General features: G+C 54.6%; 4 protein-coding genes across 4 annotated transcripts; all 4 read left to right on the forward strand.

Moving 5' to 3' along the window:
* Positions 1-811: 811 nt before the first annotated feature.
* Positions 812-2,531, forward strand: COCCADRAFT_93881 (uncharacterized protein; the record flags this gene model as incomplete). Its single annotated transcript, XM_007713229.1, has 2 exons — positions 812-943; positions 1,002-2,531. The coding sequence occupies 2 exons, from the start codon at positions 812-814 to the stop codon at positions 2,529-2,531; spliced, it is 1,662 nt and encodes a 553-aa protein (XP_007711419.1).
* Positions 2,532-5,436: 2,905 nt separating this feature from the next.
* COCCADRAFT_25555 (uncharacterized protein) lies at positions 5,437-7,011 on the forward strand (the record flags this gene model as incomplete). Its single annotated transcript, XM_007713214.1, has 4 exons — positions 5,437-5,676; positions 5,801-5,956; positions 6,259-6,384; positions 6,811-7,011. 4 exons carry the CDS (start codon positions 5,437-5,439, stop codon positions 7,009-7,011), a joined length of 723 nt encoding a protein of 240 aa, XP_007711404.1.
* An 864-nt stretch (positions 7,012-7,875) lies between these two features.
* On the forward strand, positions 7,876-8,976 carry COCCADRAFT_25556 (uncharacterized protein; the record flags this gene model as incomplete). Its single annotated transcript, XM_007713215.1, has 1 exon — positions 7,876-8,976. The coding sequence occupies one exon, from the start codon at positions 7,876-7,878 to the stop codon at positions 8,974-8,976; it is 1,101 nt and encodes a 366-aa protein (XP_007711405.1).
* A 1,100-nt stretch (positions 8,977-10,076) lies between these two features.
* Positions 10,077-16,056, forward strand: COCCADRAFT_36031 (uncharacterized protein; the record flags this gene model as incomplete). Its single annotated transcript, XM_007713230.1, has 6 exons — positions 10,077-11,380; positions 12,239-12,464; positions 12,591-13,901; positions 13,980-14,040; positions 14,173-15,978; positions 16,031-16,056. 6 exons carry the CDS (start codon positions 10,077-10,079, stop codon positions 16,054-16,056), a joined length of 4,734 nt encoding a protein of 1,577 aa, XP_007711420.1.
* Between the last annotated feature and the right edge of the window lie 1,222 nt (positions 16,057-17,278).

A 17,278-nucleotide genomic window follows, 5' to 3' on the forward strand; every position in this document is an offset into this window, starting at 1 on the left:
GTGACAGGGCGTCTGCGGGGGGGTGAGTTAGATCGAGTGCGTTTCGTGCGGTGGTGATATGAGGCGTGGTGGGAGAGGGAAGTTCGCGACTGTGTCGTCGCCTCGGTTGACGCAAAGATCGACAATCTCTCGAGCGACCCAAGGACACGACAGACTGCGCAGAGCCGGCGAGATGGACCCGGTGGGTTATCGGGTTCAAAATAAAAGGTTGTATGACGTACTCTGTGGCTGCGCGACTGACTTGCTAAGATCGGGAGCTGTTCTTGATGTGCTCCGCCTGGTGTGATGGGTCGCGCTCATAGTGCGCCTGCGCCAGATGCCTCGTCAACTCGTGCCCAGTACAGTGCGAGGATGTTGGGTAGGACGCAGTTGGTGCCCGCGATGCAGGAACGGCGCTATGGGGGGCAGCGGGCGGTGGGCGTGGGGAGCAGCCAAAAACACTGCTGCCGCTGTGGAGGACGTGGGCGCCGAGGGCGAGGGTACGTGCCGAGATGTTTTTGGCGTCGGACCGGACAAGGGCGCGGTAGTGTGGGTGAGGACGTGTGTGCAAACGCGAGACAGCGACTGGCATGAGTGTATTGGCGGTGAATGCAGCAGGGCAGCTCTGTCGAGAGGGTGTAAACTGCGCTTTGAGGCGGGTCGATGGCCGGGAGAGGCCCTGAGTGTCTTGCGAATGACCGCACTCTCTTAGGGCGGGCGGTAAGGTTCTGCCGCTTGTTCGCCCGTTTGAGGCTAGTGTGCGCTCGAGGTGAAGCGTCTCCACCAAAACTTTTTGACGAGCTTGCTGCACGGCAACGTCGCAATCGCCGCCATGGGAAAATCAAAGGAGAAGCGCGCTGCAAAGCCCGAGTCGCCTAATAAAAGCGCAAAGTCTTCCAATTCCTTCATCAAAGTCGACAAGGCCGCGTTTGATCCCGCCCTAGCCTCGTTGTTTGCAAGCAGTGTACGTTTACTATTACAAATGTCTACCCAAGTGCGTGATTGCTGATCGAAATCTTCAGGCGGGACCAGTTCAGCCACCTCCAAAGTCTCGGTACCAGGCGCGCATACAGAAGCAAACGACCGAAGAGTCGAGCGAAGAGGAAGATGAGGGCGATGCCAACGATGCCGAACTAAGTTTGGCATCTGGCAGTTTACCCTCGGATGATGAGGATGAGGACATGTCGGATGCCAGTGGCAACGAAGAGCCTGAGAGTGAGATCATTCTAGCAAAAGTGCGCGAGTCGGGGTTGGACGGGACACAGGATAAGCAGAAGAAGCGAAAACGGGGAAACAAGGAGGAGATTGAAGATGCGTACATGCGGAAGCTGGCGCAGGAAGAAGAGAAGGAAGAGCAGCAGAGGCAGAAAAAGCGCAAGACCAAAGAAGTTGTTAACGATGATGAGGATGAGGATGCAGACAAGGACGACAAGTCCTCTGACGACGCCGAAGATAACGATATTGAAGATGGCGACACCAAAGGGGAATCTGGTGAGGCCGAAAAGACCTTTACCATTCCCAAGCACGAGTCACTCATGGAGGCAACCGACGGCAGCGCAGCAGAAGTGGAAAAGGCGGCCCGCACTGTCTTCCTTTCCAACGTGTCCACCGAGTGCATCAACTCCAAGTCGGCAGAAAAGACCCTAAAGAAGCATCTCGAGTCCTTCATTGCTGATCTTGCAGACAATAACCCCCCACACAAGATTGAATCAATACGTTTCCGCTCTACAGCTTTTGGCAGTTCGCTCCCTAAGCGCGCTGCTTTCGCAAAGAAGGACATTATGGACGCAACAACAAAAAGCACAAATGCTTACGCAGTCTATACGACAAAGGTGGCCGCAAGAGAAGCCGTCAAGCGACTCAATGGCTCTGTCCTACTCAATCGCCATTTGCACGTCGATTCGGTCGCTCACCCAGCAAAGGTCGACCATCGCCGCTGCGTTTTCGTGGGTAATCTTCCTTTTGTAGACGACGAATCACAGATGCCTGTGGCCGAAGGCGAGAAGCCCAAAAAGAATAAGCCTTCATCTGATGTCGAAGAGGGTCTATGGGTCCATCTCTCCAAATGCGGCACCATTGAAAGCGTGCGCGTAGTTCGCGATGCAAAGACCAGAGTAGGCAAGGGCTTCGCCTATGTGCAGTTCACAGACGAGAATGGCGTCGAGGCCGCCCTGCAACTCAACGAGAAGAACTTCCCCCCAATGCTTCCCCGTAAGCTCCGCATCACGCGTTGCAAGGCTGAGAAGAAGAAGGACAAGCCACGTGGACCTCCGCCCTCGTCGCAAAAATCGCCCAAAGCCAACGGCAAAGCGGGCTATACACCCAAGTTGAGCGAAGAGCAGAAATCGCTGCAGGGTCGCGCGCGCTCGATGTTGGGCAAAGTCGCAAAGGCGCAGACAAAGGAGGGTTTTGTATTTGAGGGTCACAGAGCGAGTGAGAGACAGGGCAAGAGTGGCCTCAAGTTCAAGGGTAGCGGCGGAGGCAAGAAAAAGGGTCCCAACGGACGTAAAAGTAGAAGTGCGGGGTGGAAGAAATCCGGTGGGAAGAAGTAAGACGGGTTTCCTCCCAAAGCATCTTCAGCATCGTCCCCTTTTTTGCTTTTTTTCATAATCTTCTTTGCGCAAACCGATTGCTGCGCAGCTTGTAGTCTTAGAAAGCATTCTTGCTACGCACAATGTGCTTACATATATGCATAGACTTGTACAAGCCACATCACGTCTGTTCAAGTGGACTATGCAGGTCTGTAGTACAACTATGGGTGCTGAACTGTGCTTTTTTTTTTGCACCAACATGTATGAACAATGGAGATTGACCTTCCATTTCCACAAGTTCAAGTTCATCATGCTCTGCCGGTGACGTGATTATGCTGCAATTGCCGATTGCAGGAAGAGAAGGAGAACGTGGAGCCGGTGAGTTGACACCTAAAATGAAACGTGACCCTGTCATTATATGATCGGAGACGCCGACCTGCCCATGGGATGCATAGAGTGTAACAGATGGCGTATAGCCATGCTGGTAATATCGTGTGTAATTGATGAGAATTAGTTTTGCTAACTGTCAAGTGTGATCTCCGTGGTAAGGATGATGAGTGCCTAGCGCATGGCCATGCTACAAAAAAGTAAGATTTAGGTTTGCATGCTTATTGGTGGGTAACAAGACACCAGCGATAGTTGAATAGGATGACGTTGCATGACCCCGGTCTGTTGGCCTGACGGTGCGAGCCGAAGGTTTGGTGGCCGAGTTGACGGGCTGTCGTTGCTGCCACGGTGCGAGACTGGCTGTTTCTGATAGTGTGGAATGCATTTGGGCTACGAGCTTGAACGTCTGGGGGATCGACGAAGCAAAACTTTAATTGCACATCAATCACCACAAGAGCGGCAAACAAGGCGTAGGATCAATGCCGAAACAAGCGTGTGAGAGTGTGCAACAGTCGAGATTCATCCCTGGAACCCTTCATACGACTAGCCGTCGTAGTGAGTAGATGGGTTTATTCGGAAGTTTGGCTGGCGACAAGGCCCGATCCGAGGACACAGGCGTTTCGACCGCAACGGGTTTTCGGGTAAGCCGAACTAGGCACACTTGGAGCTGTAGGTCTGACAGGGTCCATTGAGGGTAAAGATCCTGCAGTCGGTTGCCCAAGTCATATATTTCCAAAACTTGGATGAATCTGGGAAAAGGTAACACAAAGGCGGCGAAGACCGAGTGTAGCATGTGGCACCGAGCTAGGCATTGCCGAGTTTTCCTACAATCATGTGTTTTGTACCGGGCGGTTCTCGCGTGCCGGCACAGCAGCTTGTGGTAACCTTGAACGGACGCGTGGGTAGGTGTGGGTGGAGGGGTTATGCAAGTCAGCGGAAGATGTAACCCCAACAGAACAATGCGATGATCAATAGCCATTGATACGCTGCATGCCGTAGGTAAGCAAGGCTGACAGATATCTAACCGAAATGGACCGATGGCATTGGGGTCCATGGATTCGCATGTTGCACAGACACAGATGTTGCGACGCCTGGAAACAGAGGCATGTGTTTGACCATGTGGAACTTGCGGAGATGATGTGCAGGATGCAGATGGGGATTGCGGCATGGTATTCGTCCGTCTCCCATGATGTACCCACGCCAATGGTAGTAAATAAGTAGGTGTGGTTTGGGCAATGGTGAGGCTTGTGCTTGTGGGTGTTGCCAGGGATCATGGCACGTTGCTGCCCTTACAGCGAGTGTGTAGTGGTTGCATGCTGCTATAGAGTTGTTATGGCTTTGATGTTTAGCCGACGGAGGAAGCACGTGTTTTGGTGAAAGCGCCGAATTGTCAAAAGAAAAGAGTGACCTCACAATGCGGCAGGACCGTGGCGGCGGTCCCGAGACGGAAGCTTTGAACGACGCCGCCAAAGTATGACACAGAAGATGTCAGTGGCTGATGAAAGTGCTGTCGGCCTTGAAACGCGCTTCTAGGCCGACGGGCGAGCAGAGAAAGCCAGGGACTGATACGTGAGAAGGGCACGTCCGTTACTGGGAGGGCTGAGGCGTTTGGGTGGCGCAAGTGGAGGGTGCGCGGCAGGATGGGAAGCGTTTGCGCGCAAGCGTATTGGACAGAGGGGGCCAAAGAATGCTTGCATTTGCGCCCGATTGTGCAGGTAGGAGGGGATAATGTGACCTGGATGCACGTGCACTAGTGTTGGGACCCAAGCAATGTACTACATACATATGTATTACAAGTGTGTGTACATTCATGTATGTACACATGTACGCAGTACGTATGTATGTATGTAGTGTTGGAGTGAAGGCCAGCAGGCACAGTTGACTAGCAGCATCGCATAACACTGCTCTCTGCTACTGTGGACACGGCGGAGCAGCGCTAGGCCAGGTCGCAGCAAAGGCAGCGCTGAGACACGGAGATGCGGACGAGACACGAGCTGAGCCAATGGAAGCCGGCACACGCTTCTACGTACTTGGGCGACGCGCGCAAAAGACACGACAGGCGCGAGGCGGCGCGTCGGTAGGCGGGGAGATAGGTAAAAAGGCACTGCGGCGGAGGAACGGGCTGTACGGGCTACACGGGAAGAGGGTACCTGCACAAATCACGGCCGGGTGAGCTGCCGCTCTCGGAGGCATACGCGTCTGAGGGTGAAGGACGGCGGGTGTGGAGCATGAGCGTCTGTCCAAAGTTTGGTATCACGACACATTGGCGGCAGATTTGTCACGAGGGTGATGCTGTTGAATGTCTCCATACTGGAGAAGCGCCTTGGGCTGCGCGGGCGAGACAGGCGGGAGTGCATATGTGGCGCGCTAGGCCGCATTAGGGCATCCAAGGCTCGCCGGCTCTGGCTGTCTGGGGGGCGGAACCAATTTTCACGCCGCGGGCCAATGGAAGAGCGGTGGCAGCAGAGGGGAAAGCGCCGTTGGCTGCGCGCCGGGGTTTTTTGCTGCCTGTGGGACTGTGATTTGGCTGGGTGCGGAAATGCCAGCCAGGCCACCAATGCGCGTCGAGAGGACTGGTAATGTGCGGCCAGGGCGAGACAGAGACACAAAAGGGCGACTGTGGGAGAGGCGGCGGCTGGCGACTGCGTGGGCGGCTGGCGACGATACCGACACCGACACCGACGCGGATGGACATGGGCAGCATGGGGGTGCTGATGGTGATGATGATGATGCTGCTGCTGCTGCTGGGGCGGACGCAAGCGACGCACCGCCGCTCGTAGTAGCTCACCGCCGCTGCTGGCCGCTTATTGCTTCTGCGGACGTCATGTTGGCACGCCGCTGGCCTCTTCCCCTGGCAGCGCATTCACTCACACGTACATACATGTGTATACATACATGCACAGATGGGTACGTGTAGTGTAGAGAGAAACATAGTCACAGTCGTCGCGGGCTCAGCCGGGCGGCAGGCTGCGGCTACGGGGGTGGTGGGCTGCTGCGATGGCCACGGCTCATCACATCCCATCCTGTCCATCCTCTCTCCCACCCCCCCAGGCAAGCGAGTGGGTGGACGGGCAGGGTGACGCGCAAAATGCAGCTGGTGGCTGACTGTCATAGGGTGATCCCGGCATGCCCTCTAGCGCACCAAGCTTGCGTTTCGCGAATAGAAATCCCCGCCGGCCGCTCCAAATCAAACCTTTGATTCCTCATTCTCCAATCATCCAGCCTGCTCCCCCCATATCGCCCATTGCACTACAGCGCTTGTGTCCTTGACCGTACCCGCCCGAGCGCTGCCGCTTAGTGTTCCCTCGCACGCCTCGGTCAGACAGCACCCTACAAGACAAGACCATTCTACACCCCACAGACACTCTGCCCTCCAGCAAATCAACGCGACTCGTCAACCTTCCAGCCACTGACCATTCGCAACCCTCCGCAACCCGTCCACCGCATAGATCACGGGATCGCATTTCGCTGCGAGTTCAAAGCATCGGTAAGTCAGTCCTATCATTGCGCCCTGGTCTGCTGCAACGCGCTCCCTTGTTTTTGTCGTGTGAGTGAGCGCGTGCCGCCCGCCGCCAACTTCGCATACCGCCGCCGCTTCGCCAGGCACGAGAGGTGTCGTCCGTCTCTCCGTCGACGGCCACCATGCCTGGTCGCAGCCCAGCCCAGCGCTCTCTTGTCCACACACAACGCCACGCGATCCGCACCTATTGCTTCAGCCATGCATCGTCACAGGCTCATCTCCTGTTGATGCTTCCCTGGCATTATGACGCGTTGCGCCTTGCTCAGCTCGCCTGCCCGACCCGCTCCATCTCCACTCTGCCTGTCCATCGGCTTACATCGCATTAGGCAAAGGCACCACTACCACTACTACTACTACCACTACCACCACCACCTCTGCGCTGCGCATTCATAGTCTTGTATCCCGCTCTCTGCCTGCTACTTGGCTCGCGCCTCCTCTGCTCTCATTGCCGTTGCTGCTACCAAACGTGTCAGCTGCACACCTCAATATAGAGCTGCGCCGTCGCTGGTTGCCCTAGCTTTCAGAGCCGCAAAAAGTGACCTAGTCCATCTTGTCCCCGCTACGCCCCTGCAACCCGACCGCACGCGCGATTGAGAGACGCGCATGTGCTGTGCTGCCGCTGATTAAAGTCGGTAAGTGCCTCACCGTCATGCATGCATACACCTGCATTGCCAACGCATCGCCTCCAATCGCCCGCCCCGCCAGCACATGCCACCCTCGACATCCTCCAATTGCCCAAGCATTTGCGTCCTGAGCTAGCTGACGGTTACTCTTAACAGTGTAGACAGTTCTCTGCTTCATTTATGACTGGTGAATACCTGCAACGGTTCTTTCCCCACTACGGCGCGGCCCTCTAGAGCGCGTCGTCAACCTCACCGAGAGAAGCCCCTCTGCCCAGCACGAGCGCACAGCCCCACGACGCTCAATTGCGCCTCAAAGCCTCAGCAGCTTACAACCGTGCGCTCTAGCAAAGTCGCCTCAGTTAAGCGTGGCCATTGACAACGCATCAACCATCCGCCCTGCTGCGACGTGACCCAGCGTTCCCGTTTTGCGCGCCTAGATACTGTGATCCTCCCGACATCTCGCCTCTAAACAGCAAACAAGCCTACCTCGGACGCTTCTTTGAATACTCTATTCAGCTACTCGAAGCTGAGCTGCATTGATCCACACAAGACCCCAGCCAGCATCCTATCCACTCTCTCCAAAGTCCCGGGACTTGTACTCCTAGGCCCTGTGGTGATCTCATCTCACCTCTAGGCTCCCACACCAGTCGCATTGCTTCTTGCACTTGCACGCGAACCCTCCGCGCCCAACTACCCCAATTATCTCCTTTGGCACTCTACCCTTCTTCCGCCGTTGTCAGTTTGCGTATCACCCAGGGTGCGCTAAGCTTGAGCACGGGCCTGCAATACTCGACGTCAAAACCACCGACAGCCTCGTTCGCCCAACATCGCCATCATGACCGAATACGCACAGTTCCAGCAATCCCACCACGGGCACGCGCCTGCGCATATTCAGAGCTACGGCAGCAACCCGAGCCCTGCAGGCGGGAACCCTTCCATAACCTCACCTACGCAGCAGCAGATGCAACAATTTCAGCAGACATCGCCCATCTTGCCGTCACAAGGCTATGGCCATGGCGGCGCGCCGCACCCGCAACATCCTCAGCATCATCAGCAGATGAACTTTCCCCAGCAGCAGTACATGACGGGCATGCAAAATCCGTACCTGGCCTCGCAGCAGCAACAGCAGCAGCAACAGGCAGCAGCAATGGCAACGGCAGCTGCGGCAGGCCCGGCCGGATACTACGATCAAAGCGCTATCCCAGGCCAACTGGCACAAGACCCGCGCGCATCCCCACGCATGTCCGTCTCTCAGATGAAGAATGACGGCCGTGTTGCCCCACGGTCCCCAACCAACGTCAACAATACTATGAACAGTGCGCTTCCTTCGCAGGTTCAGATGACACCGACTCAGATGCAACAAAGACGGATGAGCACTCAAATCAGCAGCCCTGCGATGCAGCACCCACAGCCCGTCATGAGCCACGGAGGTCCACGGCCTTCAGTGCCCCCGCAAATGGCCCAGCAACCCCAACACCAACAATCACCAGAGCTCGTATCAGGGGGTCCCCAAGTTGAGGAGGCACCTCTCTACGTCAACGCTAAGCAATTCCACCGCATCTTGAAGAGACGACTTGCGAGACAAAAACTCGAAGATGCACTCCGCCTGACATCCAAGGGACGCAAACCGTACCTGCACGAGTCCAGGCACAACCATGCCATGCGTCGTCCGCGTGGTCCTGGCGGACGCTTCCTTACTGCAGAAGAGGTGGCTGCCATGGACAACGGCCAGAAAGGTGAAGGCGAAGACGGCAACAAGGAGAACGCATCCATGCCCCCCAAGTCTGGTAGCGCTGGACCGAAGCGAAAGGCTTCGTCTTCCCAACTCAAGGGAACACCAGACGTCAAGAAAAACAAGGCAGGTGCTGTACAGCGTCACAGCACTAGTGAGGATGACGAGGAGGAGGATGAAGATGATGGCGAAGACGATAGCTGAGTAGCTCTTCGATCTGTTTCTCTTTCTTCTTAGGGTAATTCGACTCCTACATGTTTTTTTCTTCCTTTTCCCCTTGTTAATTTCGACCTTTGGTACTTTCGAGAACCCCACCCCCCTTTTTTTCGGTTCACGATTCACGAAGCGAGTGCTTTTGGGATATTTGTTTGTCTTATACTCATGTTACCCCTGTTGTCATCATTGACGCCTTCCACACACATACACAAATTGTCGTAGCAATGGAATGAGTGGAATGAGGGCTACAGGTATGGCGAGGCGGTCTGAGCATATGGCACTCAGCTTCTGATGAGCCTGCTAGGGTCTTTGGTACTTTGCCATTGTTTTCAAATCTTGTCTACGGACCTTCTGTATATTTCTTTTTATCTTTTCTCTTATGACTCGATACCCACATTCGCTACATGTTTGGCGAGGATACCCAAACTAACGGCCAGGAGAGCCAGTGGTTATACTAGAAAGGGTCTCCTTCATCGGAAGAAAATCAATACCTTTTTTTTGGCTTGATTGCTTAAGTGCACGATGTTTTTCCTGGCAGTGAGGTGATGTGATTTACATTCTGCATGTTGCGTTACATTGGGTGTGCAACCGACCTGTCACGGAACTGTCAACATGTTGTTGCGGATCCAATTCCCGCGGGGATCTCTGTAATGGGCCTTGTACATATGTAACTACGCTATTAGCGGGGTTGGTTGGTCTCCGGGGTCCAGATGGATTTGTTGAGTCAGCAAGGCGGGTTTTTTTTTCAACGGTGCAGCTCACGAAAAGTTTGCGGCAGATGGTTGCCGCAGATATTGATTGGTGGTAGAAGGGGCGGGGTGGATGAGCGCGAACTACTACTAGTCGGAGGTTCGTTGGTGGATTGGTCATTGCTAAGTAATTCAGTGCGGAACTGAGGTGCGGGACCGCAGTTCGGTGACCAAGCGGAGAAGTGCATTTGCGAGGTGTGGGATTCTGCATGCTAGGCAAGAACGGCCAGGGATGCTACGATAAGCATCCTTCTCGTGCCTTCCGTCCAGGTACGCAGTACAATATGTGTCTTCTGCCGCGCCTTACTCCTGTCCGCCATTCCTCACAACAGCGACAAGATGACCAAAGACCCGCCCAGCCGCTCTTCCTCGGACGAGTCAATTCGAGAGGTTCAAGATGAAGAGCGAGAAGCCATCATTGGCGCCGAAAGGAGCGCGCTTGAGGAGGAATGGTGCAACGGCATTCGCTTGAAGGTCGACCTTCGACTATGCAGTATCGCGGGCCTCCTCTGCTCGCTCAATCTGCTTGACAGCGGTGTCATTTCCAGCGCATCCGTTACTTCCATGCTTCGCGACCTGGAGCTCGATGTCGGCAACAGATACTCCGTCTCCATATTCATTTTTACCATTGCAAGCATTGCTTTTCAGCTACCGTCAACAATCGCTGTCAGAACATTCGGCCCGAGAATCTGGTTTTCCTTCATCACCTTCTGCTTTGGCATCATCACGCTCTGCACAGCCTTTGTGCAAACGTGGCGGCAGATGATTGCACTCCGCATCTTGCTTGGTATTGCTATGTCGGGCATCTACCCAGGTCTGACCTATCTTATCTCCACATACTATACGCGGAAGGAGCAACAGCTTCGCTTTGCGCTGATGCAGAGCGGAGAAGTCATTGTGCTTGCAACGGGTGGGATTGTCAACTATGGTCTCAGCCAAATAAATGACACACATCTGAAAAGCTGGTCGTATATGTTTCTCGTGCAGGGGAGTATCACCGCCTTTATTGGTATCCTGACATATTGGTGGATGGTCGACTTTCCAGAGCAAGCACACAAATCCTTCTGGTTTCTCACTCCGCACGAGAGTGCTGTGGCATCAGCTCGCATTGAAAAAGACCGCGGCGATGTCCAGGCCGACCCATTTACATGGAGCAAGGTCTTTGTACACGCCAGAGACCCCAAAGTGTATGGATTTTGTATATTGTATTTTCTTCAAAATCTCGTCTCGACCTCACTATCATACTTCCTCCCAATCATTCTACAAGGCGGCATGGGATTCAGCTCCGGCAAGTCCATTTTGCTCTCTGCGCCACCGTACTACTATGCTGTCATTCCAGCTATCCTGTCGTCCCTAGTCGGTGACAAGTTTCAGCTGAGGGGGCCAATCATAGTGTTCAACTGCCTGTCCCTGATTTTGGGCTTCTGTATGCTCGGCTTTTCGAATCAGGTCACGGTAAGATACATTGGAACGTATCTTGCAACAGGGGCGTATGTGGCCAATTGGGCCGCCATGGCTACTTACCAGGCCAACAATATTGTGGGTCAATGGAAGAGAGTGTTTACGGCTGCAATGGTTACAGCGTTCAACGGCGCAGGTGGTATTGCTGGGAGCTTTATTGTCAGGCAGCCCGAGAGTCCAAGGTACATGACGGCTATCTGGGTTAGCATTGGAAGCCATATTCTTATCATTGGATTGATCGGCGCATTTTCGATCCACTTCTACCGGGCGAACCGAAGCCAGAGCAAGGGAAAGCGCATCTTGGAAGGAACGGAAGGGTTCCGGTTCACGTATTAGAGAGAAGAAGAAAAAAAGCTTAAATGTATGCATGACAAGGTGCAGCAGGACGTTGTCGAGCCGGCGTAATATAGATCCAGTCCGCAATTGTCTCGGGAATCCAGCTGCTACTTTCCCTTGTCTCTCAAACTCTATGCATTGATCGGTGTTACACTACGCTACCGGGCGGTTGTATGTACACGTGTATACATATACGTATATACGCATAGACTGCTGACGGCCGTGTTTCGGGCGCAGAGTAAAAAACAAAGGCGACGCGTGAGCAGTGCCATGGCCGACAAGAGTGCTAGACGGGGTTGCGGGAACATGGGACGAAAGCGGGTTGACGTCGTTGTGGGGATCTGGCTGGGCAAGGCGGATTCCATGCTGGCTCGTGCTGCGCGGCTCCCAAGCGTTGACGACCCAAGTTGCAACCATCAGTTTCATTTCTTCTCGGCTGTTAACAGCACGAGCATCCCCGCATTGCCGGTTGGTTGTCCCCAACATCGTCTTCACCTTCTCTCCAAGCCCGACACAAGATTTCCTGGTCTCTACGTTGCTGGCCGCCGACTAGGCAGCCCCGACCAGCTTGCCCCTGTTCCAGCTGGCCCCTCGAATCGCAGCAGCAACTCCCCGTAGCCTTCCGCCGGCCCAGCTGTATGCGCATATTCACCGACGACCAACGCCTCTAACCCTTCTTTCCGACGAGCTCGATTACCGCATAGAAGCCGCGCCGCGCCTTGTACCGCCACAATGGTCTTCCTGGGCATATACCGTGCCCTCTACGACTATGAGCCCCAAAGTAGTAATGAGATTGCCTTGACCGAGGGCGACATTTTGATGGTCCTGGAGAAGTCCACCGACGATGACTGGTGGAAGGCCAAGAAAAAAGGACGCGAAGAAGACGAGGAGGAGCCCGAGGGCTTGATCCCAAACAACTACATTGAAGAGGTGAGTCGTGTCTTTGGTACCCAATGGGGACCTCGGCTCGGCGTGGCTTGAGGCACACGTCCACGACAACGCCACTGCTTGTCTCGCAGATGTATTTCATGGCCACACAACTGACCACGTATACAGGCCGCCCCCATTGCGCAAGCCAAAGCCCTGTTTGACTACGACCGCCAGACGGACGAGGAGCTGTCGTTCAAGGAAGACGCCCTTCTTGATGTCTATGACACCACGGACCCAGACTGGACGTTGGTGGGTGTGGAAAGCGACTATGGGTTTGCACCGGCCAACTACATTGAGCTCATCAAGGGCAAAGCTGCCTCAGCCGCACCCGCTGCACCGTCCCCGGCGGCGCCAAGTCGCCCACCAATGCCCCCAGCCGCCGACTCCTTTGACGACTCTCAGCCGCCTACCCCAGATAGCCCCGCGCAACCAAGCCCTGCTGCGGCACTCGCTGGCATCATTCAGAAGAAGTCTCAGGAAACCGCGCCGCGATCGACCATTTCGCCCCCACCCAACGTTAGCGCGCCTCAGCGACGACGCGTGCAATTCACGCCCGAAGAATCCGACGACGAAGCGCCACCACCTAGTCTTCCTCAACGGCGAGTATCCGAAGCGGCCTCTCATCCGCCTACCCAATATGCAACAGCGCGATCCCCGTCCCCACCGGCCAGATCACCTCCCCCTCGAAGTGTCACGTTTGATAAATATGATCCACCAAGCAGAGAAGAGCAGCCAACCACTCCAAGGTCGGCCTCAGGATACCGTCTCTACAACATTTACGAATACATTACGCAGCCGGGCAAGAACAAGAAGATGCCCATGACATTGGGTGTCAACATTCCCAAGGGCATGATCATGATTGCGCCAGAAAAGTCACGCGACGGGCCGCAACAAGAATGGAGTGCCGAAAAGATGGAGTACTATTCGCAGGAGGGCAAGCACATCTTCATGGAGCTCAAGCAGCCGAGTAAAAGCATTGACTTCCACTGCGGAGCCAAGGACACTGCGTCAGAAATCATGATGGCTCTTGGTGAGCTCGCGGGAGCTGCAAAGAGTGCGGGACTGCGGGAAGTGCTTGCTGCTGGCTCCGGACACTCCAATGTACAGAAAAAGGGAGTCATGTTATTCGACTTTATGGCACAGGGTGATGATGAGGTAACTGTTGGTCTCGGTGACGAGATTCTAGTACTCGATGATTCAGCTAGTGATGAGTGGTGGAAAGTCAGGCGGCTGAAGAACGGCAAGGAAGGTGTCGTGCCAGCTAACTACGTCGAGATTACAGAAACCGCGTCCGTACCTGCTCCTGCTGCCTCGATCGCTCGTTCCGGGACCAATGCTGGCCGATCTATAGTTGAACAGAACAGGCGGGAAGAAGAGGAGTTGGCTCGCCGGGCCGCAAGACAGAAGAGGCCAGAAAGTGAGGCGAGGAACGATCAGGTAGGCCCTGGCCTGCACTTGCCTTCGCGTAACTCTAGCCTTTTGCAGACAAATATTGACCAGCGTCGTGCCTCACAGAGAACAAGCAAGCGCGAAACCTCCTCCAAAGACTCGAGTTCGAAGTCCTCGTCCAAGCCAAGTGAGTACATTATTATACCAAAGGTTGAGTTGTCAGCGGTGCGAAATGCTCTGATGCATTTGCCTGTGGGCGTATTCCTCAATGGGGCTGTGACGTCTTAAGGTGTTTTAAATACTAATCGATATGTGCTAGACCCCGCCAAAGTGCGCACCTGGACCGACCGATCTGGCTCGTTCAAGGTTGAAGCCGAATTTATTCTTATCAAGGATGGCAAGATTCACTTGCACAAGGTCAATGGTGTGAAGATTGCAGTACCCGTCACAAAGATGTCTGTCGAGGATCTTGAATATGTCGAGCGCGTCACAGGCGAATCTCTGGATGACGACAAGCCTTTGTCTGACTTGAAGAGAAAGACCATGCAGCGATCAAAAGACGGACGTTCTCCGACTGGGTTGTCGGTTGAGAAGAAGCCCGAGTACGACTGGTTTGACTTCTTCCTCAAGTGTGGTGTCAACCCGCAAATATGTGAACGTTATTCTCGGGCGTTTGTAAAAGACGAAATGACCGAGGAGAATATTCCAGACATCACGCCGTCGCTTCTGCGTACTTTGGGTCTCAAAGAGGGCGATATCCTCCGCGTGTCCAAGTACGTAGATGCCCAGTTCGGGCGTAACAAGCAAAACGCCGGCTCTGCAGAGGACAATGGAGAGGGAGCGTCTGGTGGACTATTCTCTGGACCCGGAGGTGCACTTCGTAACAACACCCGCAAGGGACGTCCTGCACCTCCTGTGGAGACCAACGATGTGGTGGATCCAAAGGCATTCGAGACGAAATCCGACGACGCTGGAAAGAAGCCTGCAGAGAGTGCTGCAGCTTCTGCAGGTACATCGGACGCCAAGGCGAACGGATTCGACGACAATGCCTGGGATGTCAAGCCATCAAAGTCGGCACCTGCTTCTGCTCCAGAAAAGTCTGCGTCTCCACCTCCAGCGCAGTCTGCACCTGCTGCAAAGCCACCTCAGTTGACTGGAGCTATGGGCGAGCTGTCCCTCTTGGATATGCCCGCCCTCAAACCCGAGGAGATTGCTCAGCCAACACCTCCTGCTCCTGCGCCTGCTCCACAGGCAGCACAGGCACCCGCTCCACAGCAGCAGCCACAGCAGACAGGAGCTACTCCAACTCTGTTCGAGCAGGTTGCAGCTATCAAGGCCTTGACTCAACCTCAGAACATGGCACCACCACGCATGCGTCCACAGGCTCCTCAGCAGCAGAGTACTGGCGGTCTGCTCGCTCCACCACCTCCACGTGCAGCCTCAGCTCCGCAGAACCCGCAACAGAGTGCGTTTGGTCCGCCACCACCTCTGCAGCCTCAGCTTACTGGCTACAACCCCAACATGATGACTCCAAACGTTGGACAGGGGCAGGGAATGCAAGGAATGCAAGGCATGCAACCGCAGATGACTGGGTTCCCCCAACAAAATGGAGCATACGGGTTCCAGCAGAACGGCATGATGGCGCAACCAACGGGATTCAATTCCATGTCGCCGGCACCACCGCAACAGCCCATGCAAACTGGGTTTGCGCCATTTCAGCAGCCTCAACCTACAGGGTTCCAACAACCAATGGCGACGGGCTATCAGCAGTCACCGCACTTCACCCAAGGGTTTGGTAACGGCAGTCCGTTTGCGGATCCCCCAATGGCACCTTTCCAACCACTGCAGGCCCAGCCGACTGGATACAATTCGTTCCAGCCAGCACCGCTTAACCCGCAAGCGACTGGTGTCAACCGCTTCTTGCCTCCGGCAATTGTGCCGCAGCCGACGGGCTTTGGTCAGAGCCCACCACCGGTACCTCCGATGCCGCCTATGCCGGGTATGCCGCAAGCACAGCCTTTAGTGCCGCAAAAGACTGGACCTCCCCCAAGCATCAAGTTTGGTGTTCAGCCTGCGAAGAAGCTGACAGCTCAGCCAACGGGACGGGCGAACCTCGCCAATGCTAGTAAGTGGTTGTATTTGATGATTGATGGTCGTGTTGCTAACTTATTTACTAGCTCCTCAGAACCCCTTTGGCTTTTAAGCTTTTTGGTGTATTATTGGCATGGATGTACCAGCGCCCTCTTTCATCTCTTGCCCTGTTTTGTTTAGATGAAGGCGGATACAATTAATCATTCTACCTCTACGTGTACTTGTACATAATTTTGCTATCGTGGGGCGTGGTTGCGGGTTGGAAAGAGTTGGATGGATTCTGCTCTGGCGCAGAAGGGACCCACGGCATATTTTGAGTTTACTTTTTTATTTCTTTACATAGCGCATACTAGCATGTCCGTGCCTCCTTGGGAAGTAATTGTTAAAGTTCTCTGAACGTATCTGGGCAATTGATTGAGGATGCGGGTGGAAGAGGAGTGGCGCATGGGATGGTGGGTGAGCAAAGGGAAATCGTGGGAAAATGTACAGCTAGGATGGATAATGGAATTACAAAGGTTGACAAGAGCTCCAGCTAAACGCGTTCTGCCGTGACGATTGAGGAAAGGAGAGATGCAAGGGACATGTACACTGAGAGATTGCAGCTAAGCCCTGTGCAGCCCAGTATCGTTCAGATTAGAGCTGTTGTCAGGGACGGGGCGGGGCGCAGGCGAGACTGGGATGAGACTTTGGCACCAAGCCTTTGCCAAGTAAAGCTTAGTTTAGCGCATCCCCCGACAGCCCATGTCACGGCATCTCACGCGGTTTCTTCCTACCGACATGACATGTACGGGGTGCATAGCAAACTCACGTATAAGGGGGTCGCGTGGCTCAGACCTCGAGCGCGCATCTCTCTTGTTGGTTTTGGTCAGGCTTCGCAAGGGAAGAGGCATCTTCTGGTACTGCTGCAAGACCACATGTATTTGTTTAGTACTACCACGTATGTACGACGTAGCCACAAGCCTCAAACACAGATGAAGAGGCGCAGCGCAGTCGCGTATTGCTGTGTCGGCCCAATGAGCAAAAAGGCGCACAGTGACAGATGATTGAAGCATGGGTGGAGCTTGTGGCGATGACGAGTCTCGGCCAGTTTTGCGCCAATAGAAGCGCACGTAGCATGTGGCTTATGCCCCAACGGCCGAATGATGCGTCGCAGCGCCGCTGTGCTGCGTGCGCGTGAGATGGATGGGGATTATAGTGGCTAGGCCATGTTGTGGTAAGCATTAGCTTTCCCCTCTTCCGGGCCCGGCGGCTTCTTAGCTATAATCTTCTTTCCTCCTTTCCTTCTTCTTTCCTCACCCACTCTTCCTCTCTCTGTCTTGTCTATCCCCACTTCC

Source organism: Bipolaris zeicola, assembly GCF_000523435.1.
Source record: "Bipolaris zeicola 26-R-13 unplaced genomic scaffold scaffold_57, whole genome shotgun sequence".
Taxonomy (NCBI): Eukaryota; Fungi; Ascomycota; class Dothideomycetes; order Pleosporales; family Pleosporaceae; genus Bipolaris; species Bipolaris zeicola.